Raw genomic sequence first — 23,708 nt, forward strand, 5'->3', positions numbered from 1 at the left:
ACTACAGTTAAGTCCATTTCACACATTGCATGTTTTAGGTGAACACTTAAGTAACAAGTGTGAAAGAAATGTGTTTGAACATACACATATATGCCCACAAGAGCACCATCACGGTCTACAAGTATCGACAAAAAAGTGAATCTATGTATCTGTACATGAAAAGTAGCTTGCAGAATATATCATACTTTATCATAATCACATTTATCTTTTAGATAGGACAACACAGCTGTGATCAAGTAATTTTTTTAAAAAAAGATATATATCATAATGTTGCATGATGCGCCATTTCTCAGACCAGCTTGGTCATTTTCTTTCTGACTAAGTTTTATGAGATGCTATGCACTATGGAGGAAAATGATGTAAACATATTTTAAGTTCTTTTACAAACATACACAAACACACACAAACACACCCACTTACACACAGAGAGATATTGATTTCTTTTTTAGTTCAGATTAATAGTTCTCACTATTTTTTAAAGCTAGTTATTGCAACTTTAGGACAGAGGATCTATTTGCTTATGTAAATTAGATGAACCCATAAATGTACTTTTTTTTTGAAACACCAATATAATATTAGGTCAGATTTCTGGGCCAAAAACTAGAGCCCAGACACTTAAAATATGTATTCTCATAGACCACCCAGCCACAGAATCTATTGAACGTGTGTATTTAATGTGGAGAGATAGGGAAGGGGATGGTGGTAGAGTACGATACAGTTGTCTAGGTAAGATTAATTATGGGTGCTTGCTTTAGTGTATCTGTAGTATACGGTTAGCAACACAATGACGGTATTTGATAAAGGTACAGGGCAGGACCTTTCTATGGCAGTAGCATTAACTGTGAAGGCCACTGCATAAGAAGGTCAGTTCATGCCCATCTCTTTTGATGTTATTAAGTTTATCAGGAGCTCTTTGTTTCCAGTAGGGCTTTTGTTATTGATGATGATGTTGATGATGATGATGCGTCTATTATTTTGTTATATTGCTTAATCTTATTGCTTAGTTTTAAAGTGTAGTTGTACTTTCAAAATTGTGGTTTTATTTTTATGGCAGAAAGTTTTATACAAAAACTCAATACTTCTCAAGTTATAAAATAGTGAGATTTCCAAGTTGTGTGTCCCAAGAGGAGCTGAAGTGTACCTTGAAAAGTTAAGCCACCATGTTGAATGTACTCAACTCTCTATGCTAAAGTAGCAAGAACATAGCATTGTTCCTCCTATCCTTTGCCAATATTTGAGCAGTGAAGGCATCTTGAAGGAGAGAGGAAGAACACACTGAGATTTTCTGACACAGTTCAGTCCATGTAAATATATTGTTCAGATCTTAGATCCATTGAAAGTATGAAAATGATTTCTGACCTATTAAATTGCCATACTGGTCATACTGTCCCTTTCAAAAGTACAGTATGTTAAAATCTCATTTTCATACGAACACCAGACTTTTAAACCTGATATTATATAGTGATTTGCTGCATTTAGTAAGCATGTTTGTAAAGAAGAACTGCAAAAAAGCAGAAGGATCAGAAGTGTGAAGAAATACTGAAATTTCAAGATTAACATGCACATCTGTAACAAATAAGATAAACCAAAAACCTTATAATTCACTGAAAATAGGGGATGTGCCTGACATTGATTTCTGCCTCTTTGACTTTTAGTTTGTACCTTTCTTTTGATAGAGAACTCTATAGTAACTCTATTCCCTTAGTAAAACTGCAAGGGCTTTAATGGACACGTAAATTTGCTAAGACATAGTTCAAGAAAACAGCATGATTTCATAAAGGCATTCAGATTTAAACATGAGCGTACGCCTACTGTACTACTAATATGTATACATGATTTTAGTTTTATATGCCAATGGTCCAATCAAAATCAATAAAGAACGACACACAATTATATCCCCATGGGATCTTAAAACCTAAGGCCTCACTACTGAGGCCATGATCTGAAGAACTATGAAGTTCCATTTCCTAAGGGTACTTTAAATTTTTTTTTTTAATTGTATCCCACTACTCCAGAATAGCAAACTATATTTAAAAGTAATGGTAGTTTCAAAGGCAGCTGTTTGTATTCTTGCCTAAGTTTCTCAAACTGTGTATACAGTTGCAGCAACACCCCATTGTGATGCACATAGCAGTTCATTAAATACTTGTTTTAAGACTCAGGTGACTGATTAGATCTTAAGAAATATTATGTAGCAGAAGCAGCAGCCTATTTATTCAATTTATTTTTTTACATTTATATCTTGCACACGTTATTCCTCCGATGCCTCTTTTATTCACACAACAGTCATGTGGAATAGGTTAGGTTGAGAGAAAGTAAGTAAGCTCAAGTAAGTGAGCTGAATGACTCAATAGAGATCTGAATCTGGATCTTCAAGTCCTAACTCAACACTCTTATAACCACTACACCACACTGGCTATGAAAAGAGGTATATAGGATTTCCTTAAACTATTCTTGTTTTCCATACAGTGTCCAAACTGATAATAATGTGAAACACGGTGATTAAAAAACAAGAACCTAAGAAGAAAATTTCATGTCTTATTTCAATAGATTTCCCATGGTTTTAAATGAGAAGAACATAAAAGTGGCTCCAAGTAGATGGAAAAGCATTTTGCTTACATGCATTAAATACTGTCAAATTTTGGAATACAATGGAAATTAAATGGACTCCCCCCTACTTAGTAGTTCGGTCACTGTATGTGTTTCTTTTTCCGCAGCCTTTTCAAAAATTGTAAACATCATTAATACAGGCTTTGAACAAACACTTACCTAACTCAGGTTTCAGTTCAGTTGGTAAGCTTAATTTTCTAGACATCTTTGCTGAAAAATAACGTATAGTTTTATAATAAAGCTAGAATGATCACATTTTAAAGAGTTTATGAAACTAAGAATTTAAGCTGTTGGTTTCCAAAATAAGAAATCATATACAACAGTTGTAAGCAAGGAAGGTATGCGCATTTACACATATATTTGTAACAGGTTTTAGTGACAAGTGTGCAGTCAGAGTATGGCAGTGTACCTTCTTTGGAGTTATGAACAGTTAGGAACATTAGTAGTTAAAATTCTCAGAATCTCTGATGTCTTTATTGTAGTGCACTGCAAGTCATTATTTTGTATGATTTCCCTGGCACTAAATGGATTTAACAATTGAGTCAAGTTTACTTAAGCCTCTTTCCAACCACCTCCCCCAAACAATGGAATACTAACACTACAAAAAGAAAACCGCTGAGCCACAAAAAATTGATAAATTTTAGAAAAATTCACAGAATTACACTGTAAAGTTAAAGACCACAAGAGTGGCTGTGGCTACTGGGAATATATTGGAGACAAATTTGTATAGAAAATAAGTTCATGAACTATGTTCCTGTGGAAGGACTCTTTTCTCCACTGATGAGGCCAAGTTAGCCAGAACCACCATTGGCAGAGGGCAACTCCATCAAGCCCCTACCTGCAAGGAATCTAACTGCTGTCAAACAGCACTGTTCAACAGAGGGAAGAACCATGTGGAAGAAGCATCCCTGACCCAATTAGGGTACCGTTGCTCCTCTAGTTGGGCGGGGACAGTGTGCAGGTGCTTCCAGCCTATCCCATTGTCAAGGCAGAGACAAACAGAACCTGAAGCAGTCTGGTCCTGTGCTCTAGAATACATCTACATGTGGAAGCCAACCCTGCTGAGAATGCAAACAATAAGATTCATACATATTTGTAAGCTGTCTTGACATATGCAAACCACTTTAAGATTTTTTTGTTGAAAAGCAGGATATAAATGTTCTAAATAAATAAAACAAGGTAATACTATGCTGCAAGTAAACTGGACAGAAAAGTGAGAAGGTGATGGAACAGTCAAAGAACATACTGTACTAGTTGATACCTAAACTCCAAATATAGCTGGAGAAGCCTGTAATCTTTAGGACTGGTGAGCCTTTAAGACTACATTTCCCGTACAAACTTGCTCAAATGCCCCACTCTGAACCTGAGGCCCTTCCTGGGGTCTTTTCATTGACGGTGTCTAAAAGTATGCAATTCCATCTTCAGGAAGGTTTGTTTGGCTCTCCTTTCTTTCAATAGGTTAAGATCATTTTGTTTAGATGTGCTTAAAGTGGGGTGGTGGGGGAGACAGGAGAAAGGGTTGCTGCTGTTTTGTTTGTTTTTAGTTTGTTTTATACCGGTTGTTGTAAGATGCGGTTTTAAATTTTATTTTGTTTTATGTGATGTAAAATTGTTATGCTTTATGTTTTGTTTGTATGGTATTGATTTTAACCTTGCTAGTTGAAAAACCAGTTCTGAGAGATTTAGTGTAGATTTTAATATGGTCACATATTACACTTAGATATCATTTTGAACAAGTTGATTTTTAAAGGCCACTTACAAGTATGATTTTTAAAATTTTGCTAGTTTTGCATTTGCTTGGTAAAAAACGTATTTATTCATCCAGGTCACAGTGGAGACCTTGACAGCCATAGGAGAGACAGACAACGACACATGCACACACAAAGAAAATTTGTAGCCATATTAAAAATGCAAGCAAATTTCAGTGAGTTCTGAAGACCTGATCAGAAAAATATATAAAGACACTCATTATTACTGGAGTATTTTAATCCATCTCACCATCAAAATTGCACTCCACATCAGCCAATAGTAAGTATTCAGTGAAAGGCACCACAACAAACAGCTCTCAAAGAGCCCCAGACAAATCCCATCTAGGACGCATCAAACCCCAAAGCTTTAGATCTCATCAGATAGGGACAATGCACACATGCCTACAGTAGGAATGTTACTGGTGTTTTCAATGAAAGTAGCTCACTAAACACAGATCTCAAGAACTCTAGATAAAAGCAAATAAGAAATTAAATTCTTTTAAATCAAAGTCACCACTCATTGTTTAAAATAGGCAGCCACTATCAGAAGAATCTACCTGAGAAGGCCAAACATAACATCTAAAAAGTCTGGTACTGAATTATGACCAATACAGATTTAAAATTGTACCAAGAAACATGACCACAGAACATAAGCAGGTGATCTAATCCTGCTCACTGAAAACACTGACCTTTGCCATAGAAGCAGCAATTGTTATGGACAAATTAGTATAATTCACACAGTACCTCTCTTGAAAGGAGTTCATAAATTATAATTATTGGGCATATCAGCCTAGCATGTAGATAAAACTGACACAGTGAGAACAGCATATAAGCAACAACTCAGAGGGTAAACCAATTGTCTCTTTTCCTTTACTCCTTTGCCACGCCTGCAGAATTTGTACCATACCAACTTAACTGCAGTTTAAATCAGTAGGCAAAATTAACTAGCTATACATGTAATGGTGCCTGATTAATTACAGGAACCATTTTGAAAGCAGTTCATATAGTTAATCATCTCTAGCAAAACAGTCACCTGCAGTCCACACCAACAGAAAATACCTTCTACTGAGGAGAAGGGCTTGCTTGTGGTTCCCCGTGTTTATGACACAGTTTCAGAAGATATTTGGGAAAACTAATAGTTATTTCCCTAGGCAACTCTCTTCTATTGCTGTGGGTTTATTTTCTGCTTACTTTATTATTTATCTCTTTTTATGTTGCATGAATTCTGTTCAACACAAAATTGAGATAAATCATCTTAAAATAACAATAATTTTAACGTTCTTTGTATGCTTTTTTCATTTCTGCAAGCCAAACAGCTGAATTTTTGTGTGCCTTTGAGTCTCCTCCAAATACATCCTTGCTATGGTGGGTGAGGCCCAGAGAAAAAAGGAAGCCAGCCACTGCAGAGCTGCCCAGCCTGGCACTGAAAGATGAGGTCCTTAAAGTCAAAGTAGATCAAATTTCGGAAATATTGTGCCCACCACAGAGTCACCTGGCACACTACATCTCCGTTCAGTGCCTAGACTGTTAAAGCAAGAATACTGAGCCTACCCAGGAAGCAGCTCACCTGGTCCAGAACAATTGGTTTCCCCCCAAGGTCCTCTCACTTAAATGGGTGGCTCTGCAGCATCCTTCCTCCAGCTGGCAGCCATCTGCTGCTGCTTGCACCATAGGTTCATGGGGTGGGGAACAGACTGCCTACCCAGGAGGTGCAGGGGCTGGAGGAACAGATCACCTGCCCAGGGGTAAATCTTGCACAAGTCCTGGATAATCTGAATACCTGTAGAAGGAGCATGACAAACTTCCTGGACTGTCCAAAGGAAGTCTGCAAGACTGCTATTCTGTCTTATCTTAAGATAAAGCTGATAAAAAAAGTATGAATAATTGTCATGAGCCAGACTTAACCTCTAGGAGCCCTCTTGATAATATGCCTCCTCTTTGTATACAGAGTAACTAAGATTACACTCTTTGAAGTCTTTCTGCTGGACATAGCAGAGGCTACTTTCAAAAGTGGTAATTTGCCAAAGATTTTCTTTGTCCTATTGCATCCATGCAGAGCCTTATGGTGGATTTATTCCAGAGGTCAATGGTCTTCTGTTCCCTCATTCATCCAGAAGTTAGAATCTTCTGTAACCAAGTCAGACATTTTCACTAGTCACTTTGCAGATAAAATGCTCACATTGTTCTAACCTTTGTGCCACAATTAGAGCAGAGTCTGAACTACAGGTTGCTCTTCCTTGGATTTAGCTTTGCCACTATCTCACGGCGATAGGATGTTTGGTAAGGCACATGTGCCATAGGCTAGCATCTCAAGCGGAGAGAGGAGGGAAGTAATCTTTTCTTGCCAGTATCAATCACTGCCATTTAATGCAGCAGACCAACCAATACCACTCGTGTCCCTGGGTGCTGGTGGAGTTGTGAGGCAAACCTTCAGTTTCTCTCCCTCCTTTGTTATTTCTTTTTCTCTTTTGACTGCACACAATGGCAAAGCAGCAGATTTTTACCTGGAGGTAACTGGTGCTGCATACAGGTGTGTCATGCATATCATGAAGTAACACAGCTGGAGAACTAGTGGCATGATGGCAACATCCAACTCCATCCACAGTTTGTCTCTGAAAATGAACCTAATACTTTTGACTAGCATATCTAGCACACATCAGTAAATTTGTGGCATCTTCTAGGATTCTTTTTACAGACACTTATGCACCATGCCACACAGGCTGGTTGGTTAGTTACACATTATACAGGTGCTTCCTTTAATCATGGAACTGCTTGTAGGTGACAGTTTTTGTGAGAGTGAATCTCCCCGTCATTTCCTTTTTACTCTGCTACTAAATTAAGCCAAAAGACAGCAAGTAGAAACTTCCTTAATTTGAGAAGCTTCTGGTTTTATTTCCCAACCATACTAGAACAGTATGGCTGTGACTTCTTTGTGGCTGGATACCTCATTGCTCTCTTGACATCTGAATGAAAGCAGCACATAGAATGGGCATCACAGTATCCTAGAAGCCAGTCCTGTTGACACAGGAAGCGTAACAATGGAAGAGAAGCACTTAATTTGTAGTGACTTGCAGACAACTTGCAGATTAACAGATATGTTGATTGTTTCAACACATTAAAACTAAATCTATAAAATTCCCTTTGACACCGAATGTTGTGATAAACTCAAGATATTAAAGAAGAAACATGATCAAGAAAATAACAATTAGACAACATGCTGTAAATATGCAAATTTAGAAGAGAGATAAGCCACTGTGGTTACTGTGAAATATATATTGTTACACATAATTAGTAAAATCTCACTACAAATAAACAATTAGATAGAAATAATGGCAAATGGGAGGAAATCTGCTAAGTAATTTAATTTCCATTCAAACAGATGACCAATAGGTTTAACAGATGTACTCTAAAATAAAAAGCAGAACAACTATATCCAAGCAATAAGGTTATTTCTTATGTTCTTACAACAGAAGGGTTCAATCCACCTTATGCACGTACTGCAAACTTGGTAAGTAATTTGCAATTTAATTGTCAGTGATCAAAGATCAGTTAGCAACAAGGATTCAGAGAGAATACACTTATTGCTGAAATACATGAATTAAAATGTTATGTACTTTATTCCCAAGAAGCTAAAACCATTGTTCCTGCATTTCAGAATTAGCGTTAACACTTTGAGAACCTATGTTAAAACCATTTTATACGGCAATGCTCACAGGATTGAACCCTTTCAGTATTTCTGAATAGAAACCAAAACCTTTGTAGAAGGATGTGCATATACAATTAGAGAAAATTAAGAGCCCAGTCTCTTGGATTGTGTTAATAATTGAGCACAGTATATTAGCAGAGAAGCAGCCCAAAGGAACACCACTTATGGTTAGGAGAATATTAATTTAACAAATATAATGCAGCTTGCTTTGTTTTGCTGCAGAGTTAAGCGCTGCATAGAATAAGGTCCCAGGTAAGGAGCAAAGGAGAATTTTTCTAGTTCCTACCTATATCATTGGCTACCATCTTGGAAAACTTTCTGCTTTTGGTCTTCACTGCAAATAATATTTCAATACAAAATGTCAATTTACTAAAAATATGAGCTAATGAAAATTTATGATAATTCTCTTAAAAATAAAAATACTATACCCTTTTCTATAAAATTATTCATTTTTTGATCATCATCAGAATTGTTGGGAGAACCAGAACCTAAATGAGTGAAGATAAGAATGAAAGGGACATACGAAATGGATATTAACAAAAAAGGATGCATACAAAAAAATTATGACAGATGACAAAATGAGAAAGACTATATATCCTAATCCATATCATATGCAACAATAAACCCCTAAATAAACACCTCTTTGGGTATTATGGATGATTTATAATTTCAGGCTTTTTTCCTGCAAAAAAAGAGGGGAGTATTCACCTATATCTCCTGCTTTATGCATAAGGACATCTACATTTGAGACAGATAACTTTTGCGTCTTCCATGTTTCACTTTCATCATACACAGCTTTAATTTTTTGAACTTATGCTGGTGTTACAATTTTCTAGTACAGATGAGACCATACAACCAAAGGAAAGCATAGAAGATACAGATTTTCTGATGGGAATTGGGAAATGGGAAACAAAACAGTCTGGAAAGGTTGCTTGTGTTCAGATTAACAAAAATATTCACATGATAATAATAGCAGGGATTCTAGTTCACATTTTAAATGTCAATTTTTGTATTATCAATATTGCCAAAATAATTCAGAAGAAATAGCTTCATTAAGGTCTAAGGTGTGTTCCAGTGCACTTATCTCTGTGATAACAAATGAAAATACAGCTACTTTTGCCAATTCTCTGTATTTCAATCCAAAAGTGAAAAGATTTGAAGTGTGGTTGTTTTGCTATTAATTACTTTAAAAACTAATTGGAAATAACATCCTTTGTTTACCTGTAAAAGTGAATTTTGTAAATAGTTTTCTGCATTAATAATAATAATAATAATAATAATAATAATAATAATTTATTTGTACCCCGCCCATCTGGCTGGGTTTCCCCAGCCACTCTGGGCGGCTTCCAACAAAGATGAAAAATACACTAAAATGTCACATATTAAAAACAGGGCTGCCTTCAGATGTCTTCTGAATGTCAGGTAGTTGTTTATCGCTTTGACATCTGATGGGAGGGCGTTCCACAGGCCCTCTGCCTGGTTCCCTGTAACTTGGCCTCTCGCAGTGAGGGAACCATCAGATGGCCCTCGGAGCTGGACCTCAGTGTCCGGGCAGAACGATGGGGGAGGAGACGCTCCTTCAGATATACTGGACCGAAGCCGTTTACATATATTTATCATGTTTTAACTAAGAACATAAAAAACCTTCCCTCCCTTCTCTATGCATACCAACATGGTACAGATGAAAATAAAAATGATATACGAATTATATCAGGAACTACTACTTTCAATAAGAATATTTGCTGAATTCCTTGGAAATATTACATTCATTCTCTTCTAGTGATGGGAGGCACTCTCCTCCCTTACCCAAGTCAGATTCATGATTGGGTTCAGCAAATTAATACACAGGATTAAAAAATTGTGGGCTTAAAGTACACAAAAAGCCCCTGTTCACACTCCTGTGGTGGCATTGTAAGCCCCCCTCCCCAGCTTGCTTCCTGGATTCTGTGATTATGATGATTTTGCTGCTGCTGAAACAGCAGTCAGGGAAGCAGAGGGAGGAGTTTTTTTTGCTAGGTCCAATTAAAATCTAATCCACTGAAAAAGTCTCAACTCCTATTTAAGAAAAAGATAACAACTTGCCAAGCTGCATATCTGAAATAAAGATTGTAAAGTTTGATGAAATCACTACTCACTCCTTGCTTCCTATTCTTATACTACTTTCCACCCTGTTGGTTAATTTTACTATAACAGCAGCAGAAGTGACAAAAGTGGGATGACCTTTTCCCACTTAAATTACCTCTGGCAAAGAACAACGAAAGCTCCTACAAATAAAAGATCGTGATGAGAGTAGGAGTTAGAACACATTTCTACTGTGAATAATCTCTTCTTGAAACAGATAGCCCAAGAGACATAAAACACATTCCCCTTATAATATAGTATTTCCTATAGTAATGCATTCTAAACACTGTAAATAATGAACAATGACAAATATATAAGAATGGCTTTGAGGCAAACCAAGTATTCAGCTGTATGTACTTGTCTGAATTGTGTATATTTGAGAAAACCCCTGTAAAGTTCAGTGTCATAGTAAAAATCCTTCTGGAGCATGAAAACAAAAGAGAAGAGAAGCCCGCTACAAGGCGTTTTGAAGTACTATTTGTTCTAAAGCGTTTCCAAGAACAGTTCATTACCTGAGGTGGGTGACTTGCAACGATCCTCTTGTACAGCTGTACCTTCATTAATATCACAAAGACCTGCTGTAAAATACAAAGAACACAACAGGTTTCAACAGCTGTGGACCACTTCTAATTCTTGACACAAACATGACACATAAGGTATTTTTGTGCCCACTGGGGAAACAATCAAATCCGATACTTAATTATATTTTTAACTAAGCGTTTTGACAAACGTGTTTTGCTGTTCAAAGTATCAGTGTTTCTTCTTTGGGGAACAGGATGATTATGAAGATTCAGGGAAAAGGGGAGTTGGTATAGATGTGCATGAAAGCCATTTTTCTATGTAATATATGTGATTAATGCAAAATTAATGCAAAATTACCTGTATTGTAAACAGGTATATTACAAAGAAAGGTAACCAAGTTGAATATAAGAATGAACATGTAAGGACAAATAGATTACATTTAAAAACCACCACAGACTATAAAAAGCAAGCTAGAATTAGTAATATTTAACATGTTTAAGTATTTGCCTACCAGTGTCGTCAAAACAGATCAAATTTTGATGAAAGGCCTAAAAATATATACGTCAAATATATTGATCTATTTGATAACCTGTGCCCTTCTAGGCCCAAGACTAGGCCCAAAACCACTAATTTCAGAAAACACTATGGTGGTGAAAAATCCAGGACTGTGGTGGTTGCTTGGAACTCTTGCTCAATCAAAGTGACAGTCAACATGTGATTTTGGCATCTAGACCGTTGATTAGGATAAAGAAAGCACTGTATCCACTACAAAACCGAAGTAGCAACAACAGGCATCACTACAGATGATGAAATACTTGGGCTGCTTTGGAAGGAGATGCTGTTATGAAAGGTGCTGAAGTGTAAAGGTGACACTGAAAGGCAGAAGTACAAAGCCTCACAAAGCCTCATGTCAATCTGTCGTTTGTTATCTTATAGTTCTAGGTTTCTCTAGGTCCATGGGCTTTGCAATAAACAAGGCTGTCCATAATGTTGCTTGCTAAGCACTGAAGAGCTCTTGATTTTCTTTGTAAAATCACAGGAGTGGAGGCTTTCTTAACTAACACACACACACACACACACACACACACACACATATATATATATTGTGTGTGTGTGTGTGTGTGTTAGTTATAAATAAAACTACATTATTCTACTTTAATATCTAGAACTCTTCAGAACTCCACAGGCAGCTAGGCAGCCTCATGCTGGAAGACCTATCAGAGATCTGTAAAACCTATGAGAGGATACACACAAGCATTGGAAAAGTTGATGTGGCGAAAAAAAGAGAAGCAAAAGTATTCCTGACAAAGAGCCAGATTTAGATTTCCTATTATAATATTAGTTATTATTATACACCATTCACCATAAGGCCCTTGTTAAAAACAGTTAAAACAGATTACATCTAAAATATGTATCTCAGGTATCAAAGGCCAGAGTAAAGAGGTATGTTCTAAATGAAATCCCAGCCAGTAACCTGGCTATTGTATTTTGGACCAGTTGCTGTTTCCAAGTCATCTTCAAAGGCAGCTCCACATTGAGTATATTGCAATAATCCAGCCTGGAAGTTATCAGTGGATGGAGTATGATGATCATGCTATCTCAGTTCATAGGGGGCTATAGCTGTAAACCAGTCAAAGCTGGAAAGAGGTATATCTAAGCATCAAGGACAACTGAGCCTCAAATGACAATACTGGATCCTGGACTATCCTCCCCTCCCAAGCTGTGCAGAACACGCCATGCCCCCCACATCCCGGACTCAAAAACTTAGAACACATAATACCTGTGTTTTCAGGATTCGCCTTCAACTTATTGGGCCAATCCCACCCATCATTGTCTCCAAGCATTGGTCTAGCACCCACATATTGGTGACACCTCACATCAAAACCCCTGATGAGAGCTCCCAGCATTTTCAGATAGATGTTACATAGCATGGAGGACAAGATGAAACCTACAGCTCCACTCACATGGTGCCAAACAATGGTCCTCCCCAAACTACTCTCTGGAAACAGCCCTAGAAGCAGGAACAGAACCAATGAATTGCATTGCCCTCCATTACCCTCCATAGCGAAGAGAGAACAGAGAGCTTCATTTCACAGAGCTGCTCAAAACCTGAATTACAGATTAATCCAGAGACCACAGACCAACACAGAGAGATAGAAATTTTAAGAAATGCACAGTACAATACTGGGGCCAGTACACACCCTGCCATTTGCAATTACACCTTTGTAGTTCAGACATGTCTGCACTTGCACCCCAAGAACAGGTAAGGTCACTTTTACTTGAATGAAACGTACGGCATGTATGATATTGTATCATAATTTAACTATACAGTGAATTCTTAATGAGTGCCTGGCTTTAAGTCCAGCACAGCAGGAGACACGCCTAAGCCTCTTTTGCAAAGTTCACATTTTGAATTTTGCCATTTACGGAGGGGATGCTTTAAAATTCACCCACACTTATTGTGTAGAAGTATTTGCAGAAAATCACTTCTAGGCAGTATCTGATCTCAGGAGAGCCCACCACAAGAAAGAGGCATCCTGAACACCAGGAAAAAAGGAAGGATAAACTTCGGAGATTCCAGGGACTACTAGCAAATAAGACAAGCAGGAAAAGTGCACTAAATGGAAAGGAGAAACAGAAGGCTTTCCCAGCAGGATAAATGGGTCTTTATAACAAGTTTTAGGTTTGTTTTAAATTGATTTGTTTTTGTGTTTTTAACCATTTTAAATTATATGTAAATCACCTTGAGACAGTGGTTTAGAAGGTGATTAATAAATTAACTGTAATACCAATACTAATATTGTCTGGTGTCCATACAACACACTCAACAATCACAGCTCTGACTTCACTCGCTGGCTAAAAAGCACTGACAGAGGCAGCCAGGCTAGCTCATTTCACAGAAATTGCTTAGAAGGATAACTGTACATTTTTGCATCATAACTTTCTTTCCAGGAGGGTTAGAGATTTACTTTTTTATTAAAAATAAAAAGGAAAGTTCAGTGTCTTGGTCCTTCGTCCAAGGGCACCAATGAAGGTCTTTGTGGGCACCACTGCACATTTGTGACTTGTATTCTATTATCTACTAATGCCACTTTTTTTTACTGTTGCTTGCAAAATAGATGAAGGATGTAATCTGGATCTTATTGTACCCAATATTCCATACTGATAGTATCTCAAGTAACACTCTATAATTATATTAATATAGAATTAATCTCTGCCGATATGTTAGTGAAAGAAGCTGAAAAGTAAAGGCTATGGTAAAATATTCTGGGTGACGAATGCATATAACCTAATCAAGTGGATGTTAAAACACTTTATTCTTATGAGATGACTTACTTATATAAGAGGTGCGAAGTTTTTTCACAGACTCTGAATATAAGTTAGAGAGGCCACACATGCAAGAAGCCACAGCCAGCATGCCTTATTGAAGCAATGAGAAAGGAAAGACAAAAACACCAACACAGTATATTTGGAGAAAGAAAAAAAATCTACATAAAAACTTTAAGATCCAAGCAAACAATGTATTTGTGGGAAATTGTTAGACAGCAACTGAAATACAACAAATCATGCATGTGCCAGAATTCACACAGTGTAATATAATTTACTTGTTGTCTTACATAATATTTATAAAATTTTCCATTAATACTAACAATTTAATGACAAAACAAACCTATCCCTACTCAGCTGTTTAACTGTTTCATTTAAGAGGATATATTACTAATATTATAAAATAGCCAGACTTACTTGTACTTATTCTTTTAATAAAACTACAATTATTTAATCATCTTTAATATGGAACTACCAGGAAAGGCAGGTAGGAGGAGCCATAATTGCTGCTTATTCAACAGCCATAAATAGTTTTACAACCATTACGAAGTGGTAATTCATGGAATATTGCAGTTTATATCTGAAACATTCGCAGTGTTCCATGTGGCTATTTTAGTAATTCATAATTGCATATAAGTACACAAAAAGTTCCATTGGTTGCTACCAGAAGAGCAGATCTTCAGTGCCTGATGAATGTTATTGGTTGAATATTGGTTCCAAAGGCAGGAACAGAACTTGTGAGAAGCAGGCAGTTCTGACATCCAGACAGCAAAGAGGGTGCCATGGAGATACTGCCATGATCAGGATCTCCAACGGCCACAGACGCTGAGGCCAGAAGGAAGCTAAGAGGACCACTGTGGCTTTTCCTCCCTGATATTATGAAGGACTCAGGTAAGAACAGAAATCAAGGAACGGTGTACAATAAGCCCAGGCCCAAGGAGACAGCAGTTTACTGAACCTCTACTAATAGGCTCTAAACTATAGTATTAATTAACTATGAAACATATTTTTATACTACAAGGAGGCAGAGTCCCTCTCTGCCTTCAGGATCTTTTTTAAAAGTAGAAGGAAATGGTATGGACTTTGTAAAGGATTTTGGTTCAACAAGAACAGATGCCCCCTTAAATGGTGCTGAGGTAAGTTCTGCAGGAGGGCAATGAAGTCTAAGGCCATTGCAAAGCAAAAGCACATAGTGGGAGTCATGAGAGATATAACCCATCAGGCCCAGGCAATGGTGAAGGCAAATGTTGTTAAAGGTCCAGACTGTCCACAGATATAATAAATGGATTCATCCCTTTCCATGGATAAGGGCTGCCTATGAGATGCTTAGTGCTTGTTTATGAAGCAAATGCTGAGCAAAGATCTTACATTTAGAGGAACAAGGAAAAGCTGCCTTAGCAGGCACTTTAAGTTTATTCAAAGGCTGAATTTGGGCAGGAGGCATGGCTATTGCCACCAGAGAGCACACTGACAGCCATCCCTACTCTTCAGAAAGCCAGAATGCTGAGGCATGGATACATAGCACACACCAAACCAGAAGGTGCAGTGTTCCAAAACAGCTAAGAAGAATTGCCGAGGTTCAAATACCAACAAAGCTGCCTCCATCCTCCACTGAAGCAGTTACTGGTGAAATCAGGATGAGAGAAAAAAGGCAAGCAGGCAAGGCAAAGGGGTTCTATTTATGGGAGAGATGCAAGCAGCAAAGAATGTAGAAAACAGCCAAGAAAGAAGGGCTCAGGTGACAAGAGACAGGCTGAGAGAAGAAAGTGCTGGAGCAGTCGTGAGGAGGAGAGAAGGTTAGGAGTGACAGCCATACTGCCCTGGTATACTGAAGGGAGAACGGGATGGCTTAGAAACAGTTAAGAGGAAGGCAAATACTGGAACGAAGAAGAAAAATTTAGAATTTAGAACACCTGAGAAGAGAAAGAACAGGAGCTCAAAAGCAATGTGACTACTTTGATGAAGGCAAGAGTCAACTAGGAGCTGCCTACTTCATACAAGTTCTGTTCCCACCTTCAACCACCAGGTGGAGCCAATACTCAACCAATGACCTTCACAGGAAGTGTGCCACATTAAACATGGCATTTGAAGCAGAGACATATATCCCCAAACACTTGGGGGAAGAAGCATGTTCTCGCTACACTATTACTTCTTTCACATTCTTCCTCCTGTGCAAGAATGGTGTACTGTGGTTACTGCATACTATAAGGTCCCAGGGCTGGTTACACTAAAAGGTCCCAAGGTAATAGAAAATAAAGCATTCAAAAAAGATTAAAACAAACTATGCTCACAACAGGTGTCTTTAAGCATATGACAAAAAGGTGTATAATGAAGGTGACAGATATATTTCTGTGGGAAGCTATTCCACACAGAGAATGCTCTCAGCTCAGGTCACAGCCCGAGACCTCTAAGGACAGTGGAACTACCAACCTCGCTGATTTTAACACCCAAGGAGGTCTGTAGGAAAGGAGGTGGTCTTTCAGATATTTGGGGACTAAGTGAGCACCATGAACTAAGCCCAGAAACAAACCAGCAATCAGTGCAGCTCTTTTAGAACAGGGCTTGAAGGGAGCCCCAGTCAGTAGTATGGCTGCTGGAGGTTACCAGAGCATGGAGTACTGTGGCCAAGTTGTCTCTGTGCAAATTAGACTGTAACTGGCGAAGCATCCAGAGCTGGAAAAAGGCATGCCTAGTTACCAAGGCCAACTGAGCCTCCAATGACAAGGCTGAATTCAGTAGCACCCCCCAGCTACGGACATGCTACTTCTAGGGAAGTACAACCCCCAACCATGACAGGTCCCCACATCCCAGAATCAAGAACCTGGGACACAGAATACTGCTTTCTTTTCAGGATTCTGATTCAGTTTATTGGCTCACACACAGTCCATCACCACCTCTAAGCATCAGTCTAACATCTTGACTACCTCTCCCAATTCATATGCAACAGAAAAACAGAACTGGGTATCATCTGCATATTGGTGACACCAAATTTCCTGATGGCAGTTCCCAGTGGCTTCATATAGATGTTCCAGGGACAAAATAGAATACTGCAGGACACCACAGGACAACTCTCATGGCACTTAACAGTAGCCTCCCATAACTACTTTCTGGAAACAGCCCTGGATGAAGGATTGGAACTACTGAAGTACAGTGCCCCCAACCCCCACCTCCCTGAGATGATCCAGAAGGACAGTGGGAGGTCAAGGAGAATGAGCTGGCTTGCACTCTTCTCACCTCTCTCCTGACAAATGTCATCAACCAGGGTGTCCAAGGTGGCTTCAGTACCATAACTGGGCCTGAAGCAAGACTGAAATGGATCTAAGCAAAGAGTTTTTTCCAAGCATGTCTAAAGCTGTACTGCCACAACCCTCCCAAGCGTTGTCCAAAAATTAGTTATTTGGTACTGGGCAATAGTGATTTAACATTTCTGGGACAGAAAATGTCTTCCTAAGGAGGAGCCACACCACCATGTCCTTCCAGGCAGGTGGTCAGTCCCTCTCCTCAAGTGAAGCATTAATCACTCATTGCAAACCCAGCTAACCATCTACGGCTAGCTCTCAGAAGCGGAGATGGGCAAGCATCAAAGGGCAGTTGGTTGGCTGCACTTCTTCAAGCAGCTTATCCACATCTTCAGGTATGAAGCAACTCTAAAATTTTCTGTTCATATGCACTTCCTCCTCTGAGAATTTTAGGCTTGTGGTTTGCTGAATTTATGTGATTGCTTCCATGTGCCAATACACACCTTAACAGATCAAATACAGCATGCTGAAATAATTGTGTCCAAAAATGAAGGGGTTAAGTGCTGCGTGGTTCTGTGAAGCAGTTAGTTCAGAATAAATTAACAGGGCATTTATGATAACAGGGTGTGATAGCACAAAGGAAGACGAAAAGTAAATCTCAAACAGGGAAAGGCAAGACAATGGAAGATGGTTGATGTAACACATAAACCTTGGTAAAGAATAACACTTTTTGTATAAAAAAGTAATGAAGTAGAATATTATATCTTTGAAGGTGACTCAGAAAGTACAACTAATACAGAATGTGGCAGCTAGACTGGCGACTGGGTGTGGCCGCTGGAACCATGTAACACTGGTCCTAAAGGATCTTCACTGGCTCCCAGTACATTTCCAAGCACAGTTCAAAGTACTGGCGCTGGCCTTTAAAGCCTTAAGCAGCCTCAGCCCAGTATACCTGAAAGAGCATCTCCATCCCCATCACTCAGCCCAGTCACAGAGGTCCTCCTCAGAGGGTCTTCTGGCAGTTCCTTCACTGTGAGAAGTAAAGTTACAGGGACCCAGGCAGAGGGCCTTCTAGGCAGTGGCACCCTCCCTGTGGAATGTGCCCCCCCCCCATGTCAAGGAAATAAACAACTACACAACTTTTAGAAGACATCTGAAGGCAGCCCTGTATCGGGAAATGTTTGACATTAATGTTTGACATTTTATTATGATTTTATATGTTCTGTAAGCTGCCCACAGTGGCTGGGGGAAATGGGGTAATAAAGAAGAAGAAGAAGAAGAAGAAGAAGAAGAAGAAGAAGAAGAAGTATGCTTATTATATATGCTAAATTTGGCAGTCTGGAATACTCTTAAAATGAAGACTGTTTGCCTACCATAATCAGATGATGTTTTCTAAAAAGAAGCCCCTACAGAATATTGTCAACATATAAACCTTTTGGTTTGTGCAAGTTACTTTCAAAGAAAAAGCTAGTCGCATGGACTCCTAATCAGCTTGCGGTCCAGTAAGTAGAAGACCAATACAAAAATTTATCAGCAAGTATCAAGTGTATGACCTTACCTCCAGATGGTTGTCTGCTTTTACGTGGAGATCGGGGTTCCCTCCTATAAGGATCATTAGAACCATACAATTCAACAGTGCCAAGGTTTAAAAGTGTGGTCTTTTGGATGTAATCAACCATTGCGATACCATTACAATTGCCGAAAACTACTCTGAAAGAAAATTTATTAGAAAGAATATGATGGCAATGAATGATTGATATCCAAATATATGCTTATGTTAAGTACAACATTTTACTTTCCATTTTTAGGAATTAGTTGAACTGATTATTTTTCAAAATCTAAAATCTATTCTTATATAACATTTAGAAATGAAAATTTGCATGAAAAACTATTCAAAGAACAATTTATTTTAGTAGTAGTTGCTGAGAATAAAACCAATAGACTATTGCCTTACTAAATAGCAAACCTCCACCTGCCATAGAATGATTACTGTCCACTGCTTACTCAAGGGTAACTGTTTTGTTGCAGTGTGGGAAGAAGCTAATAGCTGCCTTGTTAGTTTGTCCTTGACATGCATTCGTGTTTGGCATGGTTTTACATTAATATTTATTTCTTATAAAACAGGTTTAAGTAAATAAGCAGTAAGAACAATACATAATAAGATGCAACTCTAAACAACAAGCAAGATAAAAACAACAGAATGAGCTGGAAACACCAACAGGAGACTTTTGATTCTGAACTGTTGCGATTAACCAAAAAAGCATTTTCACATCTATATAATAGGAGCTGAGACAATCCACCATCTGGCTGCAGAAGAATACCAAAATATAATCTTCCCCATTCCTGGCTGCTACACTTGAGATTTGCCTCATCACCACTGATGACTCTGTACTTCTACTTTTTACAAAACGTCTTACACCTCCATGCCTCACCCAGAGGTTTCGTATGCTGGTCTGATTGTCTTAGTCACATCATCTAACCTTCTGCTATACAATTACCCAAATGAATACCCCACTGTACATCCAACGTTCAATTACTTCATTCTCACCATCTTGTTTTAATGTCCGACAATTGACTAATTTGCTTGTTATAGCAGCACATTATTGCATTCTCCCATATTCTTTCTGAATGTCCACCTAGCCTAGATACAACCAAAAAACTAAACAAAAAAAGCCTCTTCACAAAACAGCTGGTAGTCTAAAAATATACAAGACATTCAAGAAATCAGAGATGGCACAGAAGATTGTGTTCTACGCTGAGAACCATTTGTCAACTTTTCTGAAAGTGCTGTGTACACATCTAACAGCAGAAGCTATCTTCCCCATGTAATATACGAAGATGGTACAACATTATTGTAATGAAAGGGAACCTTGGACAAAGACTGAAATGTGTTTGTGGCTGAATACCACAATAAATGAGAAGGCCCTTTAAGTACCTTTTTACTGAAAACATGGAAACAAGTAGCATATCAAAGCAACATGAATCCAGTAGTTTAGCAGTAACGTCATATTCCTTCTGCGACAGGACAATGGGATTTAAGGAAGAGAAAGCACAGCACCAAATATACTTACAAGCCATAGGCAGAGTTGATTGCAAGGCTTGTTATTTGCTGAGGTGGTTCTCCACTCACCCATACTAACTGGATAACCAGCTCAACCTGGTAGCCTGGAGACTGCTTGAGGGAAGAGTTTTTAACTCTGCAATATACAGGAAAGGTAGACAACATTTATTCTTGTGGAAGTCTGCCAATAAATTTTACTAGAGTGGGAATATTTCATGACTGATTGTATTTCTTACTGCAAGTTAGTACAGCTTCAAATGCTTACTCTGGAACAGATTCATATGATGTGGGGGAGACTTTTTAATGTAAGTGGCCATGTTCTGATGTTGAGAAGGATCACATGCAAGCACTGGAGAGCACATTTCCCCCCCACCCCTGGTCCCGGTGTACATAAATTGCTTAATCAGTCACATTTTAACATATTTTCCGATCCTGGCATGTAAATGATGGTTTGCACACAGCAGAGCTTGCTTAGTTAAAATGAAATGGCAAACTATAATTTGCTGAAGTGATTGCAAAATTAAGCATTATATCATAAGGACTCACAATACTTATTATACATTTATTTATTTTTCTTTAATTTAAAGCATTTATAAAGCATTTATGGAAACAGAAATTCAGTAATAACAGAGACCAATCTTATGAGTCAGGGACAGCCAGGACAAAATGGTATATCTTTACAAAGTGTCTAAAGCAACTGATAGATGATGCTTCACATATGGCAGAGGAAAGAGCATTTCACAGTGCAATTAGTTCCGCTCTCTGCCAAGTCTCAATAAAGTAGAATTTGGCGGCTTGTCATGACTGGTGAGCTAGACTTGAGAGTTGGTAACTTACCTAAATTAATCTCTTGAGTCCATGGCTCAACTGAAATTTGAACCAGGAATCTGCAGGCTCATAACTTATTCTCTATCTCAAATATGAAGGAATAGGAAACAGTACAGGAAAGTGAGATAAGGCAGGAGATTCTAAGTTAGATGTGTAGTTGGGGGCATTTGGCATCCGATTCTCTCTGGAGGACTGAGAATGGACATGCTGTTTTTTAAGAAAAGCTGCAGTTGCTATATATCAAACTTTGGCAAATACAGCTATTGAAACACATAAGTAGTTTTATAGGCTCCTGTAAGCAATATATAATTACTTTGTACATTGATACAAGCTCAATACATGTGTCTTCTATTAGCGCACCTTTGTAAAGCATACACTAGGAGGAGGTATGAGTAACCATATCCCAAAGCAGCACATGTCAAAAGCCAAAAGTTTTTTCTACAATAAGATTAAGCAGTCTATGAAGGTAAGATACAGTATTTAGAAATACTAGCCTTACACTTACTTTAAACATGGGACGTTATCCCGAAGCCCATCAGATGAGCTGCTGCTAGTGGATGGATGAGACTGGGGAGCAATGGACTGAGGGTTGGAACCTGTGCCTGGAGTAGGCAGTGGTGGCACTTGCTCAGAATCTGGAGACTCTATATAATTTATTTCATACAATAGCCGTACTTCAAGCATCTGCAAATGACAATAGAGAAGACATGACACAGTCCGAGAGTTCTTTGCACTGCAAATTTTGCAGTTGCCAATTCACTACTTTGGTCTCAACAACTTCCATAAAGTTAAATACAAAACTTCTTATTAAAGACAAGTGGATGGCCTCAACCATAGTATCAAGCTGCAATGTATCAATCAAATACCAGACAATAAGGTACCAAGAGTACTATGAGGTTTGTTTGACACTATCCTGAGAGATGCTGGGAGCTGCAGGTAAATAACATTTAGAACAGCACGGATTTGCCATTCCTGTTTTAGAGAAACACTTGCAGCTGATTCTGTGGGCTGTGACCACCTCCTCAGAACTGAGCAGTAACACAGGATCAAGAAATACTTCTGAGTGGTGCACCTTCTCATTTAAAGGCAATGTAACCACATCTAGGAGAGGAAATAGCAGCATCTTTATAGACCTAGATTGTCCTGTCATCATGGTCCTGTCATCATTCCTATCAGGAATAAGCTTCAATTTGTTAGTGCTCATCCAGTCCATAACTACATATGTTCAGGCATTAATTAAATGCACAAACAATTGTTTCTTGGTTTGATGGAAACAAATAAAGCTGGGCGACATTGTGTATATTGAGAAGAACTGCTGAACATTCTCCCTCCATAGCTGAAGAGCACTGTGGACATCCATCTCGGGTGATCCAGAAAATTTGATCAAATACCATGATACTATATCAGGCATAGGCAAACTCGGCCCTCCAGATGTTTTAGGACTACAACTCCCATCATCCCTAGCTAACAGGACCAGTGGTCAGGGATGATGGGAATTGTAGTCTCAAAACATCTGGAGGGCAGAGTTTGCCTATGCCTGTACTATATTGGCAATACAGATAATGAACAAGTTATACCCTCCCTGTTCAAATCTAGATGAAGACAACCAAAGCATTACGGTGTTCTCAAACCCTCCCAAATATTTACTGATATGGGTCAACAGTCTGCCTCATCCATCAATTTTTTGATTTGATTATGAACAACTTATGAAACCCTCCAACCACTGTCTATGATTTAATGGGTGAAAAAACTGAACAAACCTGTATAAAAATATTAGCTGCACTCTCTTCATAAGGCCAGGTATAAAGTACATGTGACCAAGGAGCTACTATGAGATTTTACCTTTAAGCAAGCATCTAATGCAAGATTAAATTGTTCAATCTAATTTCAATTTATCATTTTCAAAATAAAATGGATTTCAGCTAAATTTTAATTGTATTTGTAATGAGTAAGCCTAATGTTTTCAGCATATCCTATTCCCAAGAAAGTGACATAACCACTGAGCATGGAACAAACTAGTCAAAAAAATGTTCAAGCTAGTTTATACTAGTTTATATATTGGCTAAATATAGGGATTAACAAATATATAAATGCATGTCCAATATAGATAACTGTCAATTACCGGAATCACATCTGTTGTAATTTCTTGTTTGCTGAATCTGTAAACAATGACATGTGCAGAAACTCCTGCAATGCACAGCATCCTGCTTTCTGCACACCACGAGATGATCTGAATGGCATATGGGTCTTCATCTACTATGTCTGTGCTAGGTCTGTCGTCCTTATTTTTTGATTTTTCGAAGACTTTAGCTGTTTTTAGTTTGTACAGCACTTGCAATGTTACTAGGAATAAAATAAAAAATAATTACCAACGTAATTTTGTAAACAAAAATATTGTTCAAATAAGGCCATTCTGAAACCATGGTAATACAGTGCTCACATTTCCATTTAAGCTGATTGAAAGTTCCTCTGCGGGTGATGTGTGCATGTTTGCTAGTGAGATAGATATCAATTTGTATTCCGCACACATGTGGTTCCAAAATATA

General features: G+C 38.3%; 1 protein-coding gene and 1 long non-coding RNA gene across 7 annotated transcripts in view; one reads left to right on the forward strand and one right to left on the reverse strand.

Moving 5' to 3' along the window:
* The window catches only part of STXBP5 (syntaxin binding protein 5), a 114,316-nt gene that overhangs the window by 16,272 nt on the left and 74,336 nt on the right, over positions 1-23,708 (reverse strand). For 2 of the 6 annotated variants that reach the window (XM_079970868.1, XM_079970873.1), the window contains 8 exons: positions 23,285-23,505; positions 21,668-21,846; positions 20,345-20,470; positions 18,832-18,983; positions 10,698-10,763; positions 8,493-8,552; positions 8,351-8,398; positions 2,770-2,820 (listed from right to left, as the gene is read on the reverse strand). In XM_079970868.1, coding sequence (XP_079826994.1) covers positions 2,770-2,820; positions 8,351-8,398; positions 8,493-8,552; positions 10,698-10,763; positions 18,832-18,983; positions 20,345-20,470; positions 21,668-21,846; positions 23,285-23,505 — 903 coding nt within the window. The remainder of the gene's footprint in view (positions 1-2,769; positions 2,821-8,350; positions 8,399-8,492; positions 8,553-10,697; positions 10,764-18,831; positions 18,984-20,344; positions 20,471-21,667; positions 21,847-23,284; positions 23,506-23,708) is intronic. The other 4 variants (XM_079970869.1, XM_079970870.1, XM_079970871.1 and 1 more) reach the window with 4 other exon arrangements.
* Positions 2,827-4,297, forward strand: LOC307213151. Its single transcript, XR_013837417.1, has 2 exons — positions 2,827-3,565; positions 3,599-4,297. It is a non-coding gene; the product is annotated as an uncharacterized lncRNA (long non-coding RNA).

Source organism: Podarcis cretensis (genome assembly GCF_951804945.1).
Source record: "Podarcis cretensis genome assembly, chromosome: 3".
In the NCBI taxonomy this organism is placed as follows: domain Eukaryota; kingdom Metazoa; phylum Chordata; class Lepidosauria; order Squamata; family Lacertidae; genus Podarcis; species Podarcis cretensis.